Genomic DNA, 24425 nt, shown 5'->3' with positions numbered 1-24425 from the left:
CGTGAGAAAAGGTCAAAAGAGTGAATCTGGAAATCCCTATACAGATCTATCTAGGAGGGAAAAAAAGACAGATGGCATACTTGCTATGTGTTTATATAAGAAAGGCAGCAGACATTTAAAATGTATTTTTTAACATGACAATATAGTCTCAAGATGATTAATTTCAAGGTTGGACAATTTTAGGATTTGAAAAATTATCTCATTTATCTAATTATTTAGTTACTAAGTTGTGTCTGACCCTTTCCCGACCCCATGAGCTGTAGCCTGCCAAGCTCCTCTGTCCATGGGATTTCCCAGGCAAGAGTACTGGAGTGGGTTGCCATTGCCTTCTCCAGGTAAATAATTATCAAATGTGTACTATAAACATAGCACTGACAATCCAAATTTGAGCAGAGTAGTGGACGCATCTGCATGGTTGATTATACTCATTCCCAACCGAGGTAACATCACTCTTAAGGAGAGAAAATTTGTTGTTAGGTAAGACAAAAAACCTTAAAGTTTTAATATAATATATATATACACACACACACACACACACATACAATACATAAACAGTTATACAGTCTGAAGATCCCTTAGGAAGAGAAAAGAGATTGAGAAACACTTGTCTATTGGAAAGCAAGTAATTATAATAAAATATAATAACTCCAGTGATAGGGAAAGCATAGAATGTCGTGGAAACACATGCCAGGAGCACCTAACTTGGTAGAGAAGGAGGTAGGGGAAGGCTTCCAGAGAGAAGTCACACTTCAGCAGAGTTGTAAGGGATAGCCAGTAGGAATTGCTCAGGCAAACAGGTGGAGAAGTTGTTCTAGAATTAAAGCGAAGGAAGAGCTCATACAAAAGATCTGGACAATCTCTAAATGGACTTTCATTGAGAAAAATCCTGTATAAACCTCTTAATTTTCTAGCTTGGCTAATTTGACTAATTAATTCATGAAGTTGGGCTACAGAGAAATCACGGCAAATTGAAAGCTGAATTTGGGTCACATTTTGTACCTCAAGTTCTCCTGTCTCACATAAGAGCCTTTCTTTTCATTTTCTGAAACTCTGGCCAAATCCTGTCAGAGAATCCCAACAGCCTCCCTTACTTGTCTCCCTCTTTGTTACCCCATAGCATTAGAACAACATAATGATCTTAGGAAGTAAAGTGCTAAATCAAAGTGTCTAGAGTGCACCCCTGATGAATCCTTTCTCTGCTCTCAAATCCTCAACATTGATCCAAATCAACCCCTTGGCCTACCTGCCAAGTGTTTGAACACAGCCTATAAATCACTGATATGGGAGTACTCAAGTATTCCATTAAGTCAGTAATTCCTAAACTTTAGTAGAAGCTAAGGGACTCTGTAGACTTCCCCTCATTCAACCAGTCACAAATATTTAGAGTGCCTACAGTGTGAGAGGCATTTTTCTAATCACTAATGCTAGAGCAAGAACATGGACCTTGCTCTCTCAAGAAGCAATTGCAAGTAGAAATAAATAAATATAATAATAAATAAATATAATAATTTCAATTAATGATAAGTGTTATGAAGTAAGTTTTAAAAGGTTCACTAATTAAAGAGCACCTTGAGATAAGGAGATGGAGGAATATAGATAAGGAGGTGATGTCTGAGCTAAGACCTAAATAAGAAGAATCAGCTATACCAGTCTACCTTACCTGCCTCCTGAGAAATCTGTATGCAGGTCAGGAAGCAACAGTTAAAACCTTAGATGAAACAACAGACTGGCTCCAAATCAAGAAAGGAGTACATCAAGGCTGCATATATTCACCCTGCTTATTTAACTTATATGCAGACTACATCATGAGAAATACCAGGCTGGATGAAGCACAAACTGGAATCAAGTTTGCCAGGAGAAATATCAGTAACCTCGGATATACAGATGACACCACACTTATGGTAGAAAGTGAAGAAGAACTAAAGAGCCTCTTGATGTGAGAGTTGGACTGTGAAGAAAGCTGAGCACCAAAGAATTGATGCTTTTGAACTGTGGTGTTGGAGAAGACTCTTGAGAGTCCCTTGGACTGCAAGGAGATCCAACCAGTCCATTCTAAAGGAGATCAGCCCTGGGTGTTCTTTGGAAGGAATGATGCTAAAGCTGAAACTCCAGTACTTTGGCCACCTCATGCGAAGAGTTGACTCATTGGAAAAGACTCTGATGCTGGGAGGGATTGGGGGCAGGAGGAGAAGGGGATGACAGAGGATGAGATGGCTGGATGGCATCACCAACTCGATGGACGTGAGTTTGAGTCAACTTCGGGAGCTGGTGATGGACAGGGAGGCCTGGCGTGCTGTGATTCATGGGGTCGCAAGGAGTCGGACACGACTGAATGACTGAACTGAACTGATGAAAGTGAAAGAGGAGAGTGAAAAGCTGGCTTAAAATTCAACATTCAGAAAACTAAGATCATGGCGTCTGGTCCCATTACTTCATGGCAAACAGATGGGGAAACAATGGAAACAGTGAGAGACGTTATTTTGGGGGGCTCCAAAATCACTGCAGAAGGTGAAATCAGCCATGAAATTAAAAGACACTTGCTCCTTGGAAGAAAAGCTATGACCAACCTTGACAGCATATCAAAAAGCTGAGACACTACTTTGCCAACCAATGTCTATCTCATTAAAGCTATGGTTTTTCCAGTAGTCATGTTTGGGTGTGAGAGTTAGACTATAAAGAAAGCTCAGCACTGAAGAATTGATTCTTTTGAAGTGTGGTGTTAGAGAAGACTCTTGAGAGTTCCCTGGACTGCAAGGATATCCAACCAGTCAATCCTAAAGGAAATCAATTCTGAATATTCATTGGAAGGACTGATGCTAAAGCTGAACCTCCAATAATTTGGCCACCTGATGCAAAGAACTGACTCATTGGAAAATATCCTGATGCTAGGAAAGATTGAAGGTGGGAGGAGAATGGGATGGACATGAGTTTGAGTAAGCTCCGGGAGTTGGTGATAGACAGGGAAGGCTGATGTGCTGCAGTCCATGGGTTCTCAAAGAGTCAGACACAACTGAATGACTGAACTGAACTGAACTGATGTGACTATCGGAGGGAAGAGACCCCCAAACACAGGGAGAAGCAAAGGCACGGACCCTAAGTGGAAATGAAAATGAACAATGGATAGTGAATATACACCTCTCTAGCTATAAATAAGTAAGTAAGTGAAGTCGCTCAGTCGTGTCCGACTCTTTGCGACCCCGTGGACTATAGCCTACCAGGCTTCTCCGTCCATGAGATTCTCCAGAATACTGGAGTGGGTTACCATTTCCTTCTCCAAGGGATCTTCCTGACCCAAGGATCAAACCCAGGCCTCCCACACTGGAGGCAGATGCTTTAACCTCTGAGCCACAAGGGAAGATGCTATACCTTTCTTAAAATGTCATTTTCTGTATCAGTGGTTTTGCTACAGTCAGCTACCTTACTCATGGCTCTTAAGAACCTCAGGAAGTCTCTCTGAAACCAGCAAGTAGAGTTAATGTCTCTGGGCCCATGCAAATGGCTATTTTCAGTGCCAATGACCAGAATCCATGTCCTGTCACCTCTACACTAAAGCATGTTATACATGAAATTGTCTTACAACTTGCAGGGAGAACCTGAGTGTCCTAAAATCCATCTTGCATCCTTGAATAAAAATTCTTGTGTTACCTGCTCAAGAGGCAATAGTACTCTGTGGTTGCCCATGTGTGAAGCAGATTTTCTGGGTCAGAATCCCAATTCTGACACTTATTAGTTTTTGGTCCATGGACAACTTGCCTAAAATTTCTGGGCCTAAGTTTCCGATAAAATGATAATGCCTCGTGTGATTTTTATGAGAATTTAATGATGCAATGAAGGGAAAACACTTGAAAGATCTTTGGTACTTTATAAATTATTATAATGCTTATTATATGAATTCTGAATTCCTGCTAAACTATGCCTACAGTCCCCAGTCAAATTTATTCCATTTCCTCAGCCTAACATAGGTTTTCTTCATTTCCAGTGGCCAAATTTCTACATACTTATAAAGCTCAGATAAATTACCATAACCACCTTGAAATTTTTCTCGAGTTTAACTTTCAGAAAAACAATTTCCCTCCTCTGAATAACTATTGGTACACTGTTTATACCATTAATCTAATTATTCACAATCTTACAAGGTAATTTTGTTCATGTTTTGCTACTCTGCTAGATTGTAAATAATTTAGAGCAATGATATCCTATAAAAATATACTTTAAAATATTCTAGTTAAATTTTTTTTAATCAGGTGAGATGAGTTTTAGTAATACATTTTTATTCTTTTTAATAATAAAAATGTATTACTAAAACTGAAACTAGAACACTTTCTAACACCTTACACAAAAATAAACTCAAAATGGATTAAAGATCTCAACGTAAGACCAGAAACTATAAAACTCCTAGAGGAGAACATAGGCAAAACACTCTCCGACATACATCACAGCAGGATCCTCTATGACCCACCTCCCAGAATATTGGAAATAAAAGCAAAAATAAACAAATGGGACCTAATTAAACTTAAAAGCTTCTGCTCAACAAAGGAAACTATTAGCAAGGTGAAAAGACAGCCTTCAGAATGGGAGAAAATAATAGCAAATGAAGCAACCGACAAACAACTAATCTCAAAAATATACAAGCAACTCCTACAGCTCAACTCCAGAAAAATAAATGACCCAATCAAAAAATGGGCCAAAGAACTAAATAGACATTTCTACAAAGAAGACATACAGATGGCTAACAAACACATGAAAAGATGCTCAACATCACTCCTTACCAGAGAAATGCAAATCAAAACCACTATGAGGTACCATTTCACGCCAGTCAGAATGGCTGTGATCCAAAAGTCTACAAGCAATAAATGCTGGAGAGGGTGTGGAGAAAAGGGAACTCTCTTACACTGTTGGTGGGAATGCAATCTAGTACAGCCACTATGGAGAACAGTGCGGAGATTCCTTAAAAAACTGGAAATAGAACTGCCTTATGATCCAGCAATCCCACTGCTGGGCATACACACTGAGGAAACCAGAAGGGAAAGAGACACGTGTACCCCAATGTTCATCGCAGCACTGTTTATAATAGCCAGGACATGGAAGCAACCTAGATGCCCATCAGCAGATGAATGGATAAGAAAGCAGTGGTACATATACACAATGGAGTATTACTCAGCCATTAAAAAGAATATATTTGAATCAGTTCTAATGAGATGGATGAAACTGGAACCTATTATACAGAGTGAAGTAAGCCAGAAAGAAAAACACCAATACAGTATACTAACGCATATATATGGAATTTAGAAAGATGATAACAATAACCCTGTGTACGAGACAGCAAAAGAGACACCGATGTATAGATCAGTCTTATGGACTCTGTGGGAGAGAGGGTGGGGAGATTTGGGAGAATAGCATTGAAACATGTATAATATCATGTATGAAATGAGTCGCCAGTCCAGGTTCGATGCACGGTACTGGATGCTTGGGGCTGGTGCACTGGGACGACCCAGAGGGAGGGTAGGGGAGGGAGGAGGGAGGAGGGTTCAGGATGGGGAACGCGGATATACCTTTGGCGGATTCATTTCGATATTTGGCAAAACTAATACAATATTGTAAAGTTTAAAAATAAAATTAAATTAAAAAAAAAAAGTAATACATTTTTAACTCCATATCCAAAAGGTTATTATTTACAATGAAATCATTATAAATAAATTAATGAAATATTTTCTATTTTTGTACTAGGTCTTTGAAGTCCAGTGTGTATTTGACATTTATGGTACATCTCAGTTTGGAGAAGGAAATGGCAACCCACTCCAGTGTTCTTGCCTGGAGAATCCCATGGACAGAGAAGCCGGTAGGCTGCGGTCCATGGGGTCGCACAGAGTCGGACACAACTGAAGTGACTTGGCAGCAGCAGCAGCAGTTTGAACTAGCCATATTTCAAGTGTTCCATGGAAAGATGTAGATAGTAGCTACCATTCCGGACAATGCAGTTTTAAGGCTTGTATTATCCTATATAACTCAGTATTTATCATAATGCCTAACTTAGCACATTTTCTATTTCAGAATTTCAATTAATATTTATAAAATTACTTACTTTAGTAATATATTTAAAGTAAATACAAAATCTTGTCCCATAGAAAACATGTTTCTGCTATTCATAACACAAGTAAAAATATAAAAACCATAAAAGTAGGAAAACTACTCAACTTTCTTTAAAGGATAAAAAATTTGTTCTTCCTCTGGAATGAAACATTTTTCACTTCTCATTAGAATATAGTTAAGTACAAGTCCTGGATCACTAAAAGAAATAGTATGTATAGCAATAACATCATTGACTTTTTGCTTCACAAGTTGAGGGGAACAATTCAGCCCTACTTTCCCAATACAAAGAAGAATTTTAGACAAAATTAATTAACTCTTTTTTTAATTGAAGTAAAATTGCTATGTTACATTATTTATGATTCAGGTGTGTATTACCATTTGAGGTTTGTATATGCTGCAAAGTGCACAAAACCAAAACTCTAGTTATCAATCATCACCATACAATTGACATTCTTCAACCATTTGCTCATTCCCAAAACCCCCTCCCCTCTGACTGGTAATCAACAATCTGTTATCTGTATCTATGAATTTATTTTTGTTTTGGTTTAATCATTTTTCGTTGTTGTTTTTTAGACTCCACATATGAGTAAAATCATATGGTATTTGTCTTTCTTTTGTCTAACTTATATTGCTTAGTCAATAATATAACTAAGTACCATAAAGTCAGGCCATGTCATTACACATGGAATATTTCATTCTTTTAATCCCTGAGTAGTATTCCATTGTATATATATACCAGATCTTCCTTTTCCATTCATCTATTGATGGACAGTTAGGTTGTATCCATATCTTAGCTATTGTAAATAATACTGAAATGAGGATAGGGTACATATATCTTTTCAAATTAATATTTTTGTATACTTTGAATAAATACCCAGAAGTGGAATAGCTGAATCATATAGTAGCTTTTTCTTAATTTTTGAAGTATCTTTATGCTGATTTTCACAGTGGCTGGACCAATTTAGATTTCCATCAATTTACATTCCCACCATCCCCAAAGTGTACAAATGTTCCCTTTTTTCCACATCCTCTTTAACATTTGTTATTTCTTGTCTTTTTGACAATAATCATTCTATACGAGAAATTTGAGGTATATCTCTTTGCAGTGTTGAATCTCATTTCCCTAATAACTAGTGATCTTGAACATCTTTTCATATGCGTATCAACCATCTGCATATCTTCTTAGGTAAAAGTCTTATTCCTGATCTTAGTGTAAATACTTTCAGTTTTTCACCATTTAGTGTGTTTGCTGTCGATTTGTCATGTATTGCATTTATTATGTTGAGGTACCTTTTCTCTATACCTATTTTGTTGATATTTTTTCATAAATTCTTTTTCTGCTTCTATTGAGATGATCATATGATTCTTATCATTTACTTTGAAATGTGGTATAACACATTGATTGATTTTCAAATATTGAACTATTCTTGCATTCCTGGGATAAATCCCACTTGATCCTGCTGTATGAGTCTATTGTTGGATTCAGTGTGTTAATATTTTGATCAGGATTTTTACATCTACATTTATTAAGGATACTAGCCTGTACTTTTCTCTTTTTTGGTGGTATCCCATTTGATTTTGGTATCAGGGTAATGTTGATTTCATGAAATGAGTTTAGGAACATTCCCTCCTTTTCAACATTTTGGAAGAATTTGAAGGATAGTATTAAATATTTTTTTAAATTTTGGGGAGAATTCACCCCTAATGCTTTCTGATCCTAGACTATAGTTTGTTAAGAGATTTTTTTATCACCATTTCAATACCCTTACAAGAAATCAATCTATTCAGATTTTCTTCATGATTAAGTATCTTCTATTCAGTATATTTATCCATGACTAAGTCTTAGAGGATAGTTTGTTTCTAGGAATTTATCCACTTCTTGTAGGTTGCCTAGTTTGCTGGTCTATAATTGTTTATAGTAGTTTCTTATGATATTTTTTATTTTTACAGTGTCAATTATAACTTATTCTTTAGATGTTACATTTATAAATATATATGCACCCAGTAGAGGAGCACTAGAATAAAGAAAGCAAATATTAGGGCTGACCTAAAGGGAGAAACTGACAGCAATACTTGGGAGCTTGGAGTCTTAGCCACTGGACTACCAGGGAAGTCCCGCTTTAATATTACACTTACATCAATGGATACATCATCCATGCTGCTGCTGCTGCTGCTAAGTCACTTCAGTCGTGTCCGACTCTGTGCGACCCCATAGATGGCAGCCCACCAGGCTTCCCTGTCCCTGGGATTCTCCAGGCAAGAACACTAGAGTGGGTTGCCATTTCCTTCTCCAGTGCATGAAAGTGAAAAGTAAAAGTGAAGTCGCTCAGTCGTGTCGGACTCTAGTGACCCCATGGACTGCAGCCCACCAGGCTCCTCCGTTCATGGGATTTTCCAGGCAAAAGTACTGGAGTGGGGTGCCATTGCCTGCTCTGACATCATCCATACAGAAAAATAATAATCAAACATCAATTTTAAACAACACATCAAACCAAATGAACCTAATAGGTTAGATATACATATACAGAGAAAGAAAAAAGAAATATTCCATCTAAAGCAGCAGAATACACATTTTTCTCAAGTGTACATGGGCCATTTCCACACACTTAGGTCACAAAACAAGTCTCCATAAATTTAAGGAAACCAAAATCTTGTCAAGCATCTTCTCCAAACAACAATGTCATGAAATTAAAAATCAACCATAAGAAAAAACAGAAAACCACCAAATTTGTGGAGATTGAACAATATGCTACTGAATAACCAGTAACCAACTAGAAATTCAAAGACACAAGCACAAAATACATAGGCAAATGAAAACAGAAATGTAAACACAAAAATCTATGCCAAAACAGTTCTAAGAAGAATGTTCATGATAATAAAACAGGCTTACTTCAGAAACAAGAAAAATCACAAATAAACAATTTAGTTTTGTACCTTAAAAAAAAATAGAAAAAGAAGAGCAAAAATGCCTGAAGTTAACAGAAGAGATGAAATAATAAAGATTAGAATGGAGATAGGGGCTTCCCTGGTGGCTCAGATAGTAAATAATCTGCCTGCAAGGCAGGAGACCTGGGTTCAGTTCTTGGGTTGGTACAATCCCCTGGAGAATGGAATGGTTACCCACTCCAGTACTCTTGCCTAGAGAATTCCATGGACAGAAGAGCCTGGCAGGCTCCAGTCCATGGGATCCCACAGAGTTGGACACAACTGAGTGATTAATACTTTTCCTTTTTTCAGAGTGGAAATAGATGAAATAGAGTCTGAAAAGACAGTATAATAGATCAATGAAACTAAGAGTTAGTTCTTTGAAAAGATAAACAAAATTGAAAAAACTTTAACTAGACTAACCAAGAGAAAAAGAACTCAAGTAAAATCAGAAATGAAAGAGTAATTAAGTCTTAAATGTGCAGGATTTGTTTATCCTGAATGTATTTCAAAACAATTTTTCTGCTCACCACACAATTTTTCAAAGTGTTGTGTTCCAAATATTTTCAATGTTTTTATAATTGATTTTTCTAGTTAATCAGATGCAGTTATAGAAATGAATGACATTTTTCAATAGTCATTAACAACATCCTGTCAGGATCAAACCAACTTGAATTGTTCCTAGAATAATGATGATATGAAAGAACTTTATTTCCTGATATGTATTCTATTACTCTTAAATTGGGGCTAGTCACTCTTTCCTTGTCACCATTATTCCTAGCTTTCCTTTTAACCATAAGTATCCATATATCTGCAATATTGAATTTGTAGAGAATTACAGGAAATTAACAAAATATAGTAATTAGGGAGGCAAAATTACTCACCTTTGGTAATCTCAATGCTAATTTGCAAATTGGCAACTGATAATTGTTTTCATTAAATATAAGAGATTCATCCAAGTTGCAGACTATCTTTTCTTTAGGTACTTTATAAACTACAATGGCACCCTTATAATGAGGGCAGCTATAGTTTCCAAATTCATCCACTTCTTTGATTTGGAGTTCCAGTCTAGGTTTCCTTTGTAAATGAAAAATAAGCTTGTAGTCTTTCCCATAATCCTTCCCATTGCCTAAATAAAAGCAAAATGTATTTGTTACTGTTAATACATACCACGGATCTAACTTAATTTTTAAAAATTCAAATAATCATTCATTTTTTAAATTTATCTGTTGTGTGTAAATACTTCTTATCAAAACATAACCTAGCAAAGCAGCACTAGACTGAGATTGTGTAAATTGCTAAAAAAATTCTCATCTATACTTGAACTATGTTCTCTCTGGCCGCTTCTTCTAGATCTCATATCCTTGGTTCTTTTCTTTTTTTATGCATTTGTGGAAATCATCATTGATCTGATTTTCACTTTCTGTTACATTATACTACAAGAAACCATTGGAAATATTTAGCTGTTTGTCTGCTTAGAAAATTGTTTTCACTTCTTAACAATGACATTTTTTCCTTTCACTTAACTATCCATTTCATATTGCACACTATCATGACCTCACCATGGACATTCTAGAAATATATTCTCCTATATGGTAGCAACATGTAGCTTTTAAAATTAAAGTTGAAACTAAGATTAAAAATTCAATTCCTTAGGCATTGTAGCCACATTTCAAATGTTCAATAGCCACATCTGTCTGTAGCTACCTTATTGGAGAGTACATATATAAAACATATTCACCATGGCAGAAATACAGTGCTGTTCTAGAACTTTCAACTGTAATAGTTTCTAGATTTAATAGTTACTGAAATTTCTATTAAAACCTAGTGAATCCCCCCACACAAGGATATGTAAAAGTCTTCTCAACGATCCACTGAAAATAATTGAACTTTAGTGAACATAACATTTCACTCATAGGGGTTTTACCATGACTATCAGGCTATTTCACCTTCTCATTGGAATAGTAAAACAGACACGGTCACATTCCCTAAGGCAGGTGTGCATTACCCTTCACAAATTTAAAAGTAAGCCATAAAGTCACAGTTATACTATGTCTCTGACATAAAGATCTAGATCCAAGTTCAGCTTCTAGTATTTATTTACATGGCAATATTTATCCAGTTCTTTCACATCTGAACTTCTTAGAACCTTCACTTCCTTACCTTTAAAACAAGAAAAATAAAACTTACCTCCTAGGATTGTTCTGGGGATGAAATGAGATAATGTGTGGATAGAATGATTAGGAAAGGATGTGGCACATAATAAGAGCTCAGTAAACAAGAGCAAGACAACAAATGAGAAAAAACAGATGGGATTCTTACATTGTTTTGAATTTGTGTTTATGACAAAAACAACCCACTGGAATTTCTTAAAAAAATGTCAATATGAAGCTTTTATATCAGCAGCAACTTCCTGCTGCTCTGAGAGGCCTGAAAGTTGACTACTCCAAGATCTCTCTCTCTCTATCTACCTATCTCTATCTTAATCTACCTCGCTATCTCTCTGACTGGAAACTTCCAATCTTCCCAATGACATAAGAGTTCTTTGAGAGATGCAGATGACATCAATACTTTTCTCATTGTTGTGACTGCTAGAGGTCATTTTGGTGGCTTTCTAAAGCACAGTTAAATCTAGAATTAGAATAACTCCAGGTTATGGAAGGTATAGCAGTATGTTCCTTTGCACAAGTCTGTGTTTTAGGGGCAACCTGGTTCGTTGAACTAAACAGATTCCTAAGACATTCTAAGATAAGCATGACTAGACCGATTTGCCTTAAAAGAATCACTCTGGTTAAAAAAAAAAAAAAAATGGGGTAGGGGGGCGGAAAATTATTTGGAGTCACTGAAACTGAAATGCCATCTTGAAAATAATAAATTAGAGTTTCTGGATCACGGGGGGGCAACCTAACAAACTCCTACTTCCATCCCTCTAGAGTACTAGCAAGAAAAATGTTGCGACTTTTGTCCCAGTAGAATATAATTTACTAAATTTCTCTTTCCATCTCATGAATGGTGCTCCCTGCCAGGTACACAATTACTCATAAGCAATAATTTACATACATATATTGTATAAAGATTGAGGAACTTATCAACCTTTTATTGCCAGTTAATTAAAAAAAACTAAAGATCTAAAATGTAAATCTCTAAGAATCACATTTACATATGAAATAAGGATAAAATTATTGAGCATTTACTATTAATAAATAACATTACCTTATTGTTCTATATAGAAAACATTATGTAGCTTTTTAAAGGTGGAATTTCACTGTCACTAAGATATACTACACTATATTTGGAAGACCCTTTGTCACAGTTTTAAAAAAATAACAGAACCAAAAGAGGATGAGTAGCACAGAAAATTGCACTGTTTTATTTTTTTTCTCCCACTCTGTCATATTTAGAGAAGTAAAACCAAAAGTCATTCATTACATACCAAAATTATAAAAGCAATCATGAGTTGACATTTTGAGAACCTTTCTCTTTGTGCATATTATGTATACAGTTCCTAGTAGGAATAGAAGGTAGTAACTATACAGTAAAAATTTATCATAGAAAGAAGAACAGGATTTATTTATATTTTGTGTTACTAGATATTTCTTATAGCAATATATTTTCTCAATATTGGGTTTTGGAGTATTTTTCACTGAAAACATAGGAAGTACAAAGGTAGTAATATGTGCTTTTGCTTATAAAGGTAAGATGAGGAAGTAACAGGCTAGGGACGCGGAGAACCAGAAGACTCTCATGAAAACCACTGGCTCGGGATATTTCTCTGTCCTAACACATCTCTTCTAGTTATAGGTACTTTCACTGTAAGCATATTTGCTATAGACAAATAGGCTATAGCAAATAGTTACAGGCTCTTTCTCAGAGCCTTTTTCCATAAACTTTTTTGCCATATAACTCTCAGGCCATAGGGCTTCCCTAGTAGAGCAGCTGGTAAAGTATCCACCTGCAATGAAGGAGAGCCTGGTTCAATTCCTGGGTCAGGAAGTTCCCCTGGAGAAGGGATAGGCTACCCACTCCAGTATTCTTGGGCTTCCCTGGTGGCTCAGATGGTAAAGAATCCACCTGCAATGCAGAAGACCTGGGTTCAGTCCCAGGGTTTGATGGGCTACAGTCTAAGGGGTCATGAAGGGTTGGACACGACTGAGTGACTATGTACAGCACAGCATGTGTAATATCACAGATTTAGTGATCAGGCCACAAGACAATTTTGCTGTAAGAGATAAAATACCTGGTTAATAGGTTCATTTGACATATACAACCAAAAAATCATGACAGATGACAATGATTTACCCCATGAATTGTTTTTTTTGTTTTTTGGTTTTTTTTTCTTTGAAACACTACACTGGGGTAGAAAGAGGCTGAGACCATGGGCCTGAGAGACCCAGAGTTGAACACATATTCCCTTGTGGCTTATCTGGTAAAGAATCTGCCTGAAATGTGGGAGGCCTGGGTTGGGAAGATCCCCTGGAGAAGGGAAAGGCTACCCACTCCAGTATTCTGGCCTAGAGAATTCCATGGACTGTATAATGCATGGAGTGGCAAAGAGTCAAACGTGACTGAGTGACTTTCACTTTCACTTTTCCCATAGAACTTTGGAACATGTATCAATGGACATGTGACAATATACCAAGCACAGACAGTATTTTTGCAGTGCTCCACAAAGCTCAGTTACAAATATGCATCCCAGTATTTGGAAACTGATACCTCTCTCAGTGATGGATGACATTTTAGTGAATAAAAAAATAAAAACAATGCTAAATAAATAAACAAGTAAAAATATATATATAAAAATGAACAAATACTTAGAGACAAGTGCTTAGGTACAAGTCACAAAATAAATCAGTTATCTGTGCAGCATTGGCATGAAACTACACACATTTTAATTGTATTTAAATATTTTATATTTCACAATAAAGTCTTTATAATTTTGTTATTCATTTCTCATGATTCATTAGGTGGTTTTGTTGTTGTTCAATCATTAAATCACATCCGACTCTTTGCAACCCAATGGACTGCAGCATGCCAGGTTTCCCTGTCCTTCACTATCTCCCAGAATTTGCTCAAACCCAAGTCCATTGTGTCAATGATGCCATCCAACCGTCTCATCCTCTGTCGCCCTCTTCTCCTGCCCTCAGTCTTTCCCAGGATCAAGGTCTTTTCCAACGAGTCGGCCCTTCACATCAGGTGGCCACATGTGATCTTCAGCTTTAGCATCAGTCCTTCCAATGAATATTCAGAATTGATTTCCTTAGGATCAACTGGTTTGATCTCCTTGCTGTACAAGGGAACTTCAAGAGTCATCTCCAGTGCCACAGATTGGAAGCATCAATTTTTTGGCACTCAGCCTTCTTTATGATCCAACTCTCACATCCATACATGAGTAGTAGAAAAACCATAGCTTTGACTTCGGAACTTTTGTCAGCAAATTGATGTCTCTGCTTTTTAACTTGCTTACTAGGTTTGTCATAGCTTTCCTTCCAAGGAGAAAGTGTCTTTTAACTTCATGACTGCAGTCACTATCTGTAGTGATTTTGGAGCCCAAGAAAAAAAAGTCTGTCACTGTCTCCACTTTATTCTATTTGCCATGAAGTGATGGGACTGGATTCCATGATCTTTGTTTTTTGAATGTTGAGTTTTAAGCCAGCTTTTTCACTCTCCTCTTTCACTTTCATCAAGAAGCTCTTTAGTTCCTCTTTGTTTTCTGCCTTTAGAGTAGTATCATCTGCTTGTATGAGGTTGTTGATATTTCTCCCAGCAATCTTGATTCCTTCTTGTGATTCATCCAGCCTAGCATTTCACATGATGTACTCTGCATATAAGTTAAATAAGCAGGGTGACAATATACAGCCTTGATGTACTCCTTTCCCAATTTGGAACCAGTCCATTGTTTCATGTCCAGTTCTAACTTTTGCTTCTTGATCTGCATACAGGTTTCTCAGGAGGCAAGCAAGGTGGTCTGGTTGAGAATCTTCCACAATTTGTTGTGATCCACACAATCAAAGGCTTTAGCATAGTCCATGAAGCATATTTTTTTCTGGAATTTCTTGCTTTTTCTATGATCCAACACATATTGGCAATTTGATCTCTGGTTCTTCTGCCTTTTCTAAATCCAGTTTGTTCATCTGGAAGTTCTTGGTTCACGTAGTACTGAAGTCTAGCTTAAAAGATTTTGAGATTTACCTTGTTAGCATGTGAAATGAGGACCATTGTATGGTCATTTGAACATTTTTTGGCATTGCCCTTCTTTGGGATTGGAATGAAAACTGACCTTTTCCAGTCCTGTGGCTACTGCTGAGTTTTCCAAATTTTCTGATATATTATGTGCAGCACTTTAACAGCATTGTCTTTTAGGATTAGAAATAGCTCAGTTGGAATTCCATCACCTCCACTAGCTTTTAAAATTCGCTTTTAAATTTCCCTTTTTTATTTTTTGTCACTGTATCTTTTATGGCAAAATTGCGTTATGGTCAATAAGTTATTCAGTAAAAATGCTCACAGCAAAGATGTCTATGGCAAAAATGCCAGACATGATTTCCAATATGTTTGCCTCTAAACCTCCAGTATTCTTTGTTTGGTTCATTGCAATGGCTTATTCATTGATTTCCCTGCTGCTAACTTGCCTTACATCATCTAATTTCAACACAGATATAATCTGACCCAGATTGTGTGACAACCTTGTTGAAAATCCTTCAGGGCTCCCCATTTCACTTAGAATAAAAGGAAAAGTCCTTAAAATGCCCTTCAAGGCAGGAACAGTATCCATTTCATCTCCTCCAAGTCTCCTCTCCCTCCCTCTCATCCAGCCATCTCAGCCTTCTTGCTCTGCCTGGGACAGACTCTCCTGGGATAGGATCGTGGCTTGCTCTCTCATCTTTGAGTCTCTGCTGAAATGGTACTTTCTCAAAAAGATCTTCTCAGATGAGTCTATTTAAAATTACAAATCTGCCACTCTCTCTGAGACTTTCTATGTCCCTTCCCTGCTTTATTCGTCTTTAAGGAAGCTTCCATCTCATTAAGCTGTACATTTTATTTACTTATTTGCTTCTTCTATGTCTCTCTGCAGTAAAATACAGTATAATAAAGGAAAGGAATCTTTGTTAAATGAATAAAAGGATGGCCATTTTAACACTCTAACACTTGTGTCTGGGAAAACTACTTCTCTAGGCCAAAGAGTATTTGGGGAAACTTGGACACACACAAACCTCTTTAGGGCATTACTTAGTGTTATGAGTGAGTTGTGCTAAGGCATCATTATGTACAATTCTCTCTGCCCCTTTCCCAGCATTTTATGAATTTTATGAGCACTGGAGGCTCAGATGTGATACACTAGAAAGCTTAAGTGCTATATCAACATGTATAACCCAGAGAAAGACGGCAGATTCTAGCAGTGTCCAGAGGAATGCCAAAGGCCAGTGTAAAGGGGAAATATGTCTAATTTTCTCTTAGAAGTAGAAATAATCTCCATGTAGCGAGATCCTCAATCAAAAGAATCATTATATTCCATGTAATTAATTTAGAGGGCTTCCTTGGTAGCCCGGACTTCCCTGATCGCTCCAGCTGATAGCTCAGTTGGTAAAGAATCTGCTTGCAAAGCAGGAGACCCCAGTTTGATTCCTGGGAAGTATACGCTGGGAAGATCCCACTCCAGTATTCTTGGACTTCCCTGGTGGCTCAGATGGTAAAGAATCCACCTGTGATGCAGGAGACCTGGGTTCGATCCCTGGGTTGGGAAGATCCCCTGGAGAAGGTTATGACCGCTCATTCCAGTATTCTGGACCAGAGAATTCCATAGACTATATAGTCCATGGGGTCACAAAGTCCATGGAATCAGACATGACTGAATGTCCAACTATGTAATGAATTTAGAGATTTTGATATTTCTCAGAGAGAAGCCATCTAAATTTATTAAAGTTTTAAATACTTTTAATCACACAATACTATAATGTTGAGTTTATCCCCAAGGTTTTGTCTTCATTCTTTGAACAAATACTTCATATAGCTTTTAGGTACCATTCTAGGTGCTGGGAATTGAATAGTCCTCCCTAATTAAAGAGACAGTCCTCTCTTGGGACTGTAGTCACAGACACTGATGTTGATCAAGCAATTAAAAAATAAATAGAAGATGAAATCTATGGCCATTTCCAATGAGAGTTACATAGAAATCTGAAAAAGTAAAATACAAACTGATATAATCAGGAAAGACAGGAAAGGCTTCTCTGAACATGATCATTATAATGAGATATGAAAATATAGTAGGAGACAACTGCAGAAGCCCGTGGGGATAGGTCAAGAGATGGACCCCCAGGCAGACAACCTCTGGCTGTTTGTATTTGAGATTCACAGAGGCTACCACAGGCCCTGATGAAAGGATGAGGTAAAAATTCTGTTTTTGTTTTTTTTTTTTTATTGGAGCATAGTTTATTTAAGATGTTGTGTTACTTTCTGCCATACAACAAAGGGAATCAAACAGAGGTATCAGTTTTTTGCTGAGGGTCTTGCTCCTCTTAGATTGTACTGGGGGCTTATATGTTATACACTAGAAAGATGGATGGAGAAAATCCAGTGAAGCTCCATGTCTGAATATACATCTCTAAAAAAGGCGAAGCAGGAAGGATCCTGGCATTCTGCCTGGTGCATTTTCCCTGACTGAAGAGGAGTATTTCATTCCTATATTGAGGAACTGTGAACACACTGGCTGTCTCCAGGCACTTTTATTTTAGTGTATGCTCTTCACTCCCCCTTATAGATGACAGTACACTTCACCCCTGCCTATGAGAATCACAGTAACTCTCCTGTTTAGGGCAGGAAGTAAACACAGCTGCTGTCCCAAGTATTACAGGAAGTCTTCTGCATCATTAGTTTGGGTGAGACACTTCCAGGTTTTGACTGTATCTTAGAGAGATTGTCCCAGGGTGGTTTCTTCCCTGGAAGCCAAGTAGGAGGGATGTCTTTCACCCTTCCTTCCTTTCCTCCTCTCCTTTCCCTTCCCCTTTTTCTGATATTGTGTCACTTACTCCCTAGGTCCTGACAGCTGGCTCAGATGGCTGAGGCAATGTCTGTGACAGTGGAAGAGATACTTCAAATTGGGATACTTTGAATCTCACTTATTTTTGAGAAACCAAAAAAGGTCAGCTGAAGCTTTAAGCCACATCATTTTGGAAACAACAAAGAGCAAAGAGCCAGTGGAGCTTGGAGTAATTTTCAAAATTAGAAAACAGAAACCATTAAAAAATCAATGGGATCTATATTAATTTATAAATAGAGAATATTACTTTAAGTCAAGTCTATAATGAGCCAGAAATCCCCACAAAACCCATTTCTGAATTTCCCCCCACACCTCCTCCTTTACATGCACACTGTTAGATCTTATTCTACCTCAAGGAAGGGAGTTAGAAAGGGAAAGTAGTCTTTTTCATAAAAATAAATGCCTGTGATGGCAGCACCCCCCAAAGATATTTTCTTCCCTTCTCTCACACAGCTGTTTTCTCTCTGTTCTTTTTGCTTACTTTTTTTTTTTAATCTCTTTTTAGCTTTTCTACCTTAGTCATTTCCTTACTTCTCCCACCTCTCCTGTCACCTCTTATAGTCATTCACCTTGTTTTCCTTGGCATCATATATTCATTCATTCACTATGTATTTATTGAAAGCCCTTGAAGTGCCAGGAACTACTCTGGTCTCAGGGATGCATAGCAAGAAAGACACAGTCACTGCCCTCATGGAATCTACATTCTAGTCAAGAACTTAAGTATAGGAATGAAAAGTATAAGAACAAATAAATAATTTCAAGTTGTGGTAAGATTTGTAATAGAAATAAAAGATCACTAGATAAATGTAAAGATAAGAGGTAAGCAGGGGTATGTCATCTGGATTTGAGGTTCATAGCAACTTTTGAACCTTTTTTGAGTGTGGTGAAACTTACTGACTCCTTCTCAGTGTAGACTTTTAGGTATACAAAATAAAAGAAATGGAATTATAAATAAGGCAATTATACTGAAACATATTTCTATCCATACATCTCTTGGGAGTACACTGACCCTAGATCAGATTCTTTGCAGAACAACATAAAGAGTTTTGATATTGTTTGAAGTAGAATAGGAGGTAATTATAAAGTTTTAACTGGGGGGAGTAATAAAGTATGATTTATAATTTTAAAAGATCACTGCTGTTACTGTATGGAAATACATTTTGTTTCACATGGCTAATAGTAGAAGCAAAGGAATATTTAGAAAGCAACTACATTGGTGTTGGAAAGATGATCCTAGCATAGTCTCAGCTAGAGCAGTTATGGAGAGAAGACTATTTCCAGAAGAGCGTCACTTAGAGTAGGCCCATAAGGGAACATGCATGCCCTAAAAAAGAGAAGAAACAGACTGGAAAGAAAGACATAAATAAGTCCTTGTCCTTTTCCTACTTTTCCAAAGCCTTCCCTCAGTCCTTTGAAGACTCTTTTGAAGCACATTTAGGGAACTCCATCTGAAGCACGTGGCTGATAGCCCACAGTATATACAAAACAATTTCATGATACTTACTTGAAGCAAATATATTTCCAGTAAATCGTAAAAGAAGCAGTTCTCCTTCTTTCACTTGGAAATGGCGAGATGGTTCTGGAGGACCACTAGAAGCTTCTGAGCGCAAGTTCCCAAGCACCTGGTATAAATCTTTAGAAGGCACCACTAAAATAACAATTCTATGTGGGTTGTCTTTCTGGTAATAAAGTATAACACAGGCAGTGGTGCTGAACATGGCTTCCTCCAAAGACTTCACAAAGGAAACCAAATGGCCGTTGTCCACACTGGAAGAAGAGTGAAGCACGATAAACCTGCAGAGAGGTAAAGAGGAGTGACCTGAGGGAAAACAACCGGTCTCAAAAATATCACAAATAACTAATCACACCTCCGAAAGGCCATGATAAACCAAACCTCCTTTAAAAATCAAGCATTCTAAAGACTGATTAAATCCATTAATGGAATGAATTTGAATGAATGACTTGAATGAAACTCTTGGCAGTCAGGAAACCAGCTTAAATCAAGCTAAATCTAAAACAGATGCCCATAAACAAAGAAATCATCAGGTTAGCTCTACCTATGGCAGCATATTTTAAATTACATTTTACCTAGCATTACCAAAGAGTACTCCTTCAAAAAGAGAGAGAGAATCAAGATAACCCATTTATTATCAACAATATCCTAATATCAATAGGATAAAAATATACATCATATTCAGTGGGGATAGAAATATTCATCTCATCACTGTGATAAGGGTTGTTATAGTGTACCCCGAATGATTTGAATTGTGTCACCTCCACCCAACTTCTGTATTGGAGGCCAAAGCCCCAATACCTCAGAATGTGGCCTTCTTGGAGGTATGTTCTTAACAGAGGTAATCAAATCAGTGTGAGGTCATTAAAGAGCCCCCTCCCTCATCACAGCCCCACATCCACAAAGACTAACTGATGAAAGAGTGTGAAGCCAGTCTCCTTGGTACTCACATCAGGGCTCTCCTGAGGTGTCAGGCTGAGGTCAAACCTCAACTTAAGCCATAGTTTCTCCCATTTCTTCCCTTGCCCCTATCTGTTTTTCTCATTCCTCAACAGGAGTCCGCTGGGAGCCTTCTCTCAATCTATCACCTGCATTCTCATTTTAGACTCTTTCTAGGGAAACTGACCCACAACAATTGTAGATGTAACTCTTCCTTTGTAAGATAAAGGTTGTCTTTGGACATGTAATGGCCCTCTCTTTATGAGTGTCTACTTCTCATGAACCTTTAAATGTCTGAAACCCTTAGAGTAATGAGCTGTCTAGAAAACATGGAAATGAGAAAGCAAAATGAGGACACAGAAATAACAAATTCAGTTAATACATACGTAGGAGATGAGCATAATAAGAACAGTTAATTACTATCTCCATGGAATTTCAGAAATGAAGGCACTATTTTAGAACTATTTTGGAGTTAGAAGAAAGCTGTAAAAATAAATCTAAGTTAAGACTGGTTTCCAACAGCACTTATTAAACTACCATGAATGAAATTACAGATAGTGTATTCATGTCAGATCTAGTTTGCATTTTAAACACACCCTAAAGGACTATTCATATTTCTATCTGAGAAATAAAAAAAATCGAATCCTATGATTCTACTTCTATAAACATCAATTACAAGCCATCAGAATAGAATATCATCAACATTTATTGTTTACTATTGTATTACCTCTCTAGATGTTCACATAATTCAAATGATATCAGGCCACTCTGCACAGATCTCACCACGACATCATCAAGCACAAACCAACCACTCTCCCGGCTTTTGAATCCCAATAATTTCAAAGATTCGCAAGTATTGTTTCTGGGTTTTCTTATGGAAGTGCTTTTTGTCCTATATTACAGTAACAGGAGAGAAATTTGTAAGGTTTGTATAGCATAAATCATATTTAATTCATTCTTTCATTAAGTGAACTATCCAATAACAGTTCTTTAAGTATATGTTGTGTGCCAGTCATTATACCATGCATCAAGAACACAAAGGTAAGAAATATTTTGCCCTTGCTCAGTAGAAGCTCACAGTATTAATCATAGGACAAGGTGATCTGTGTAGTAATGAAGGGAATGTATGAGACGGTTTAACAGCAGAAGGAGAGCTTGCAAAGTGGCAATGCTAATATTCAAGATGAGCCTTGGAGAATGAGAAGCATTTTGCTCCTGGTCAAAGAGTTAAGGGAATATCCCAAGACAGTAAACTCACTGATGTAAACCCAATATAGCAACCATAAATTTTGGAGCAATGCTACCTACTTCCAAATTCTGGATGGCTCTGCCTTGACCTCCCTATATCTCAGTCTTCTCATCTGCAGTATGAGTGTAATGATACTATCAACCTTGTAGGATTAAATGAGTTACAGTTTGTAAAGCACATAAAATTGTATAAGCGTAAATGGTATTGATATTCTCATCCTAATTCCTACAGTAGGCATGGCCAATTAGCTTTCTTATACAGTTCTCCTTCTTGCTAACCTGCCCCACCTTAAAGCCTTAAAAGAGGCAGTTGTATTGTATTATGTGATACTTTCCCCCAACCAGAGCTGATTTCGCTAACAGTGGATCAATTTCCAACACCTAACCAATTTGATTCCTGTCTTTGAAATTTAACTAATAAAGAGGCCCAGAGATTGTATTATAACTTGCTGCCCTTTGGTTGTAGTGCCCTGGGCTATGAAAATGAGTAAGCAGAGAGATTATTAAGAAAGAAATGCTAGAGCAGATGTGAAGAGAGAAAAGGAAAAACAATAAACAAAAAAAAACAAGATCAAGTAATGTAGGCTTAGAGATGGAGAAAGCAGAGATTAAGTATTGAAGCCTTACAGTAAGTTCTTCTTTTCTTAAATTCATTGAAATAGATACTGGTTCCTCACAATTAATGAAAGAAAATTCCTTGATACTGAATATCTTGCTGGAAAAAGAAAAACAAAACTTGATCTAATGATGCTACATCCCATAAGAGGATAGAACAACTCTAGCTAAGTACTTAACAATGAAGACAGGGGGCTTCCCTGATGGCTCAGTGGTAAAGAAATTACCTGCCAATGCAGGAGATACGGGCTCGTTCCCCTGATCCAGGAAGATACTATGTACAGTGGAGCAACTAAGTCCGAGTGCCGCAATTATTGAGCCTGTACTCTAGAGCCCAGGAGCTGCAAATACTGAACCTACCTGCTGAAGCACGTATGCCCTAGAGCCCGTGCTCCACGAGAGACTCCTGCACACCACAACTACAGAGTAGCTCCAGCTACCCACAACCAGATAAACAGCCTACCCAGCAACAAAGATCCAGCACAGCCAAATATAAATAAGTGAAACTACATTTTAAAAAATTAAAAGAATTAAGACAAGGACTTCCCTGTAGGTCTAGTGGTTAAGACTCCTCACTTCCATGACAAGGGATGTGGGTTTGATCCCTGCTCAGGGAACTAAGATCCCACATGCCATACTATGGGGCCAAAAAAGTTAAAACAAAAAGAAAAGAAAGAAGAAAAGAAAACAAACAAAAAGAATGAATATGTAAACGTGAATCTCCCATCTTCATTTGTGAATAGAATTAGTTATGTGTTTAAAACCACTTTAGTTTCACAGGTTGAGCTATCTTATGAACTGGAATGAGGAACTGAACTATGTTTAAAATGTCTACCCTTAAAAATTTAGACTATGTTGATCAACCCAGATTAAAAGCAAGAGGATAGGGGAAAATATAAGTTTTTAGCTTTTGGCTTATAACCACAAATATGGTAAATTTTTAACACTTGGAAGTTAATGATCTATTAACACAGGAAGATATACTCATACTGAATCCAGAATTTTGGTCATTTACTATACATTGACTTCATTATGTGTAATATTAATTTTTTCTGATAAAAAACTACTTTTTCCCTGCTAATAGCCTAAGTTTTCTGTGAAAATCTACATGTTATCCACTGTGGTGGGGCTGACGCTACCCCCAGGTCTGGGTGGGTGTTTGATTTGAGCCATATAGTACATGTGGCATTCGTCAGTGCTATCTGCCAAAATACCCGATTTCTGCACATTCTGAGCACATGATAGAAATGTACTTCCTTGTCCCCTGTGGTTGAGTGGGGCTATGTGACCAGTTCTGGTTAATAAATATTGAGAAATGTCATTTTGTCATTTTCAGGCTAAGTATTTAACTGCTAGTTTAAGTGTATCTAAGGCTCTTTTTTCTGCTACCATGACAGCAACAAAACAATGACTGCCCTTCAACTTAAGTCTGGGAGAGAGATGACCAAGAGGCAGCCTGTCTTTGATGAATCAGGTTTTTGTTATCATGTCATAAACTAGGCGAGCCTGCCTTGTATAGCACGTCTTCCTTTTGGTTTCAGTGATCTATTTAGTGATGGGTTTGTGACAGATTTGGAGTAAGAATAAGACCCAGGGCTTTTACGTATAGTCATGGCGAAAGGAAGATTCTTCTTTTCTACTGAACTTGGAGTTTTGAAGATGTAGAAATATCTCCAGCATGAGAAATATGTCAAAGAATGAAACTGGCACAGAGAAAGGCAGAAAAAGCAGAAATACTTAAAAATAATATTTTAATATTATTCTTTATGGCTCAAGTGAAATATTAAAATAAAAGTATCCCTAGATTTGTAATTTACATGGACTAAAGGATTCCCTGTTGAGTTTGTTTTTCTATCACTTAAAGTAAAAAAAGTCCTTAATGATATGAAGATCAAATTTAGACTATTTTTTTCCATTGAGATACAATATACATATAACTTTATGTGAGTTTGACATGTGCAATGTGATGATTTGATACTTGTATATATTGACAAGTAGTGCCATAATTAGGTTAGTTAGTACATCTATCACTTAAAATTTAGTCTTTAATATGATAATAGA

General features: G+C 37.1%; 1 protein-coding gene across 1 annotated transcript in view; it reads right to left on the bottom strand.

The window, feature by feature from the left end:
* The window catches only part of DTHD1 (death domain containing 1), an 86144-nt gene that overhangs the window by 33825 nt on the left and 27894 nt on the right, over positions 1–24425 (bottom strand). The window contains exons 6-8 of the mRNA XM_005886679.2: positions 21229–21393; positions 19554–19843; positions 9900–10144 (exon numbers count right to left, since the gene is read on the bottom strand). Of these exons, the coding sequence (XP_005886741.2) occupies positions 9900–10144; positions 19554–19843; positions 21229–21393 (700 nt within the window). The remainder of the gene's footprint in view (positions 1–9899; positions 10145–19553; positions 19844–21228; positions 21394–24425) is intronic.

The sequence above is a fragment of the Bos mutus genome, chromosome 6 (genome assembly GCF_027580195.1).
Source record: "Bos mutus isolate GX-2022 chromosome 6, NWIPB_WYAK_1.1, whole genome shotgun sequence".
In the NCBI taxonomy this organism is placed as follows: Eukaryota; Metazoa; Chordata; class Mammalia; order Artiodactyla; family Bovidae; genus Bos; species Bos mutus.
The sequence above is the reverse complement of the archived record's forward strand: the minus strand, read 5'-3'. Positions and strand labels throughout refer to the sequence as shown.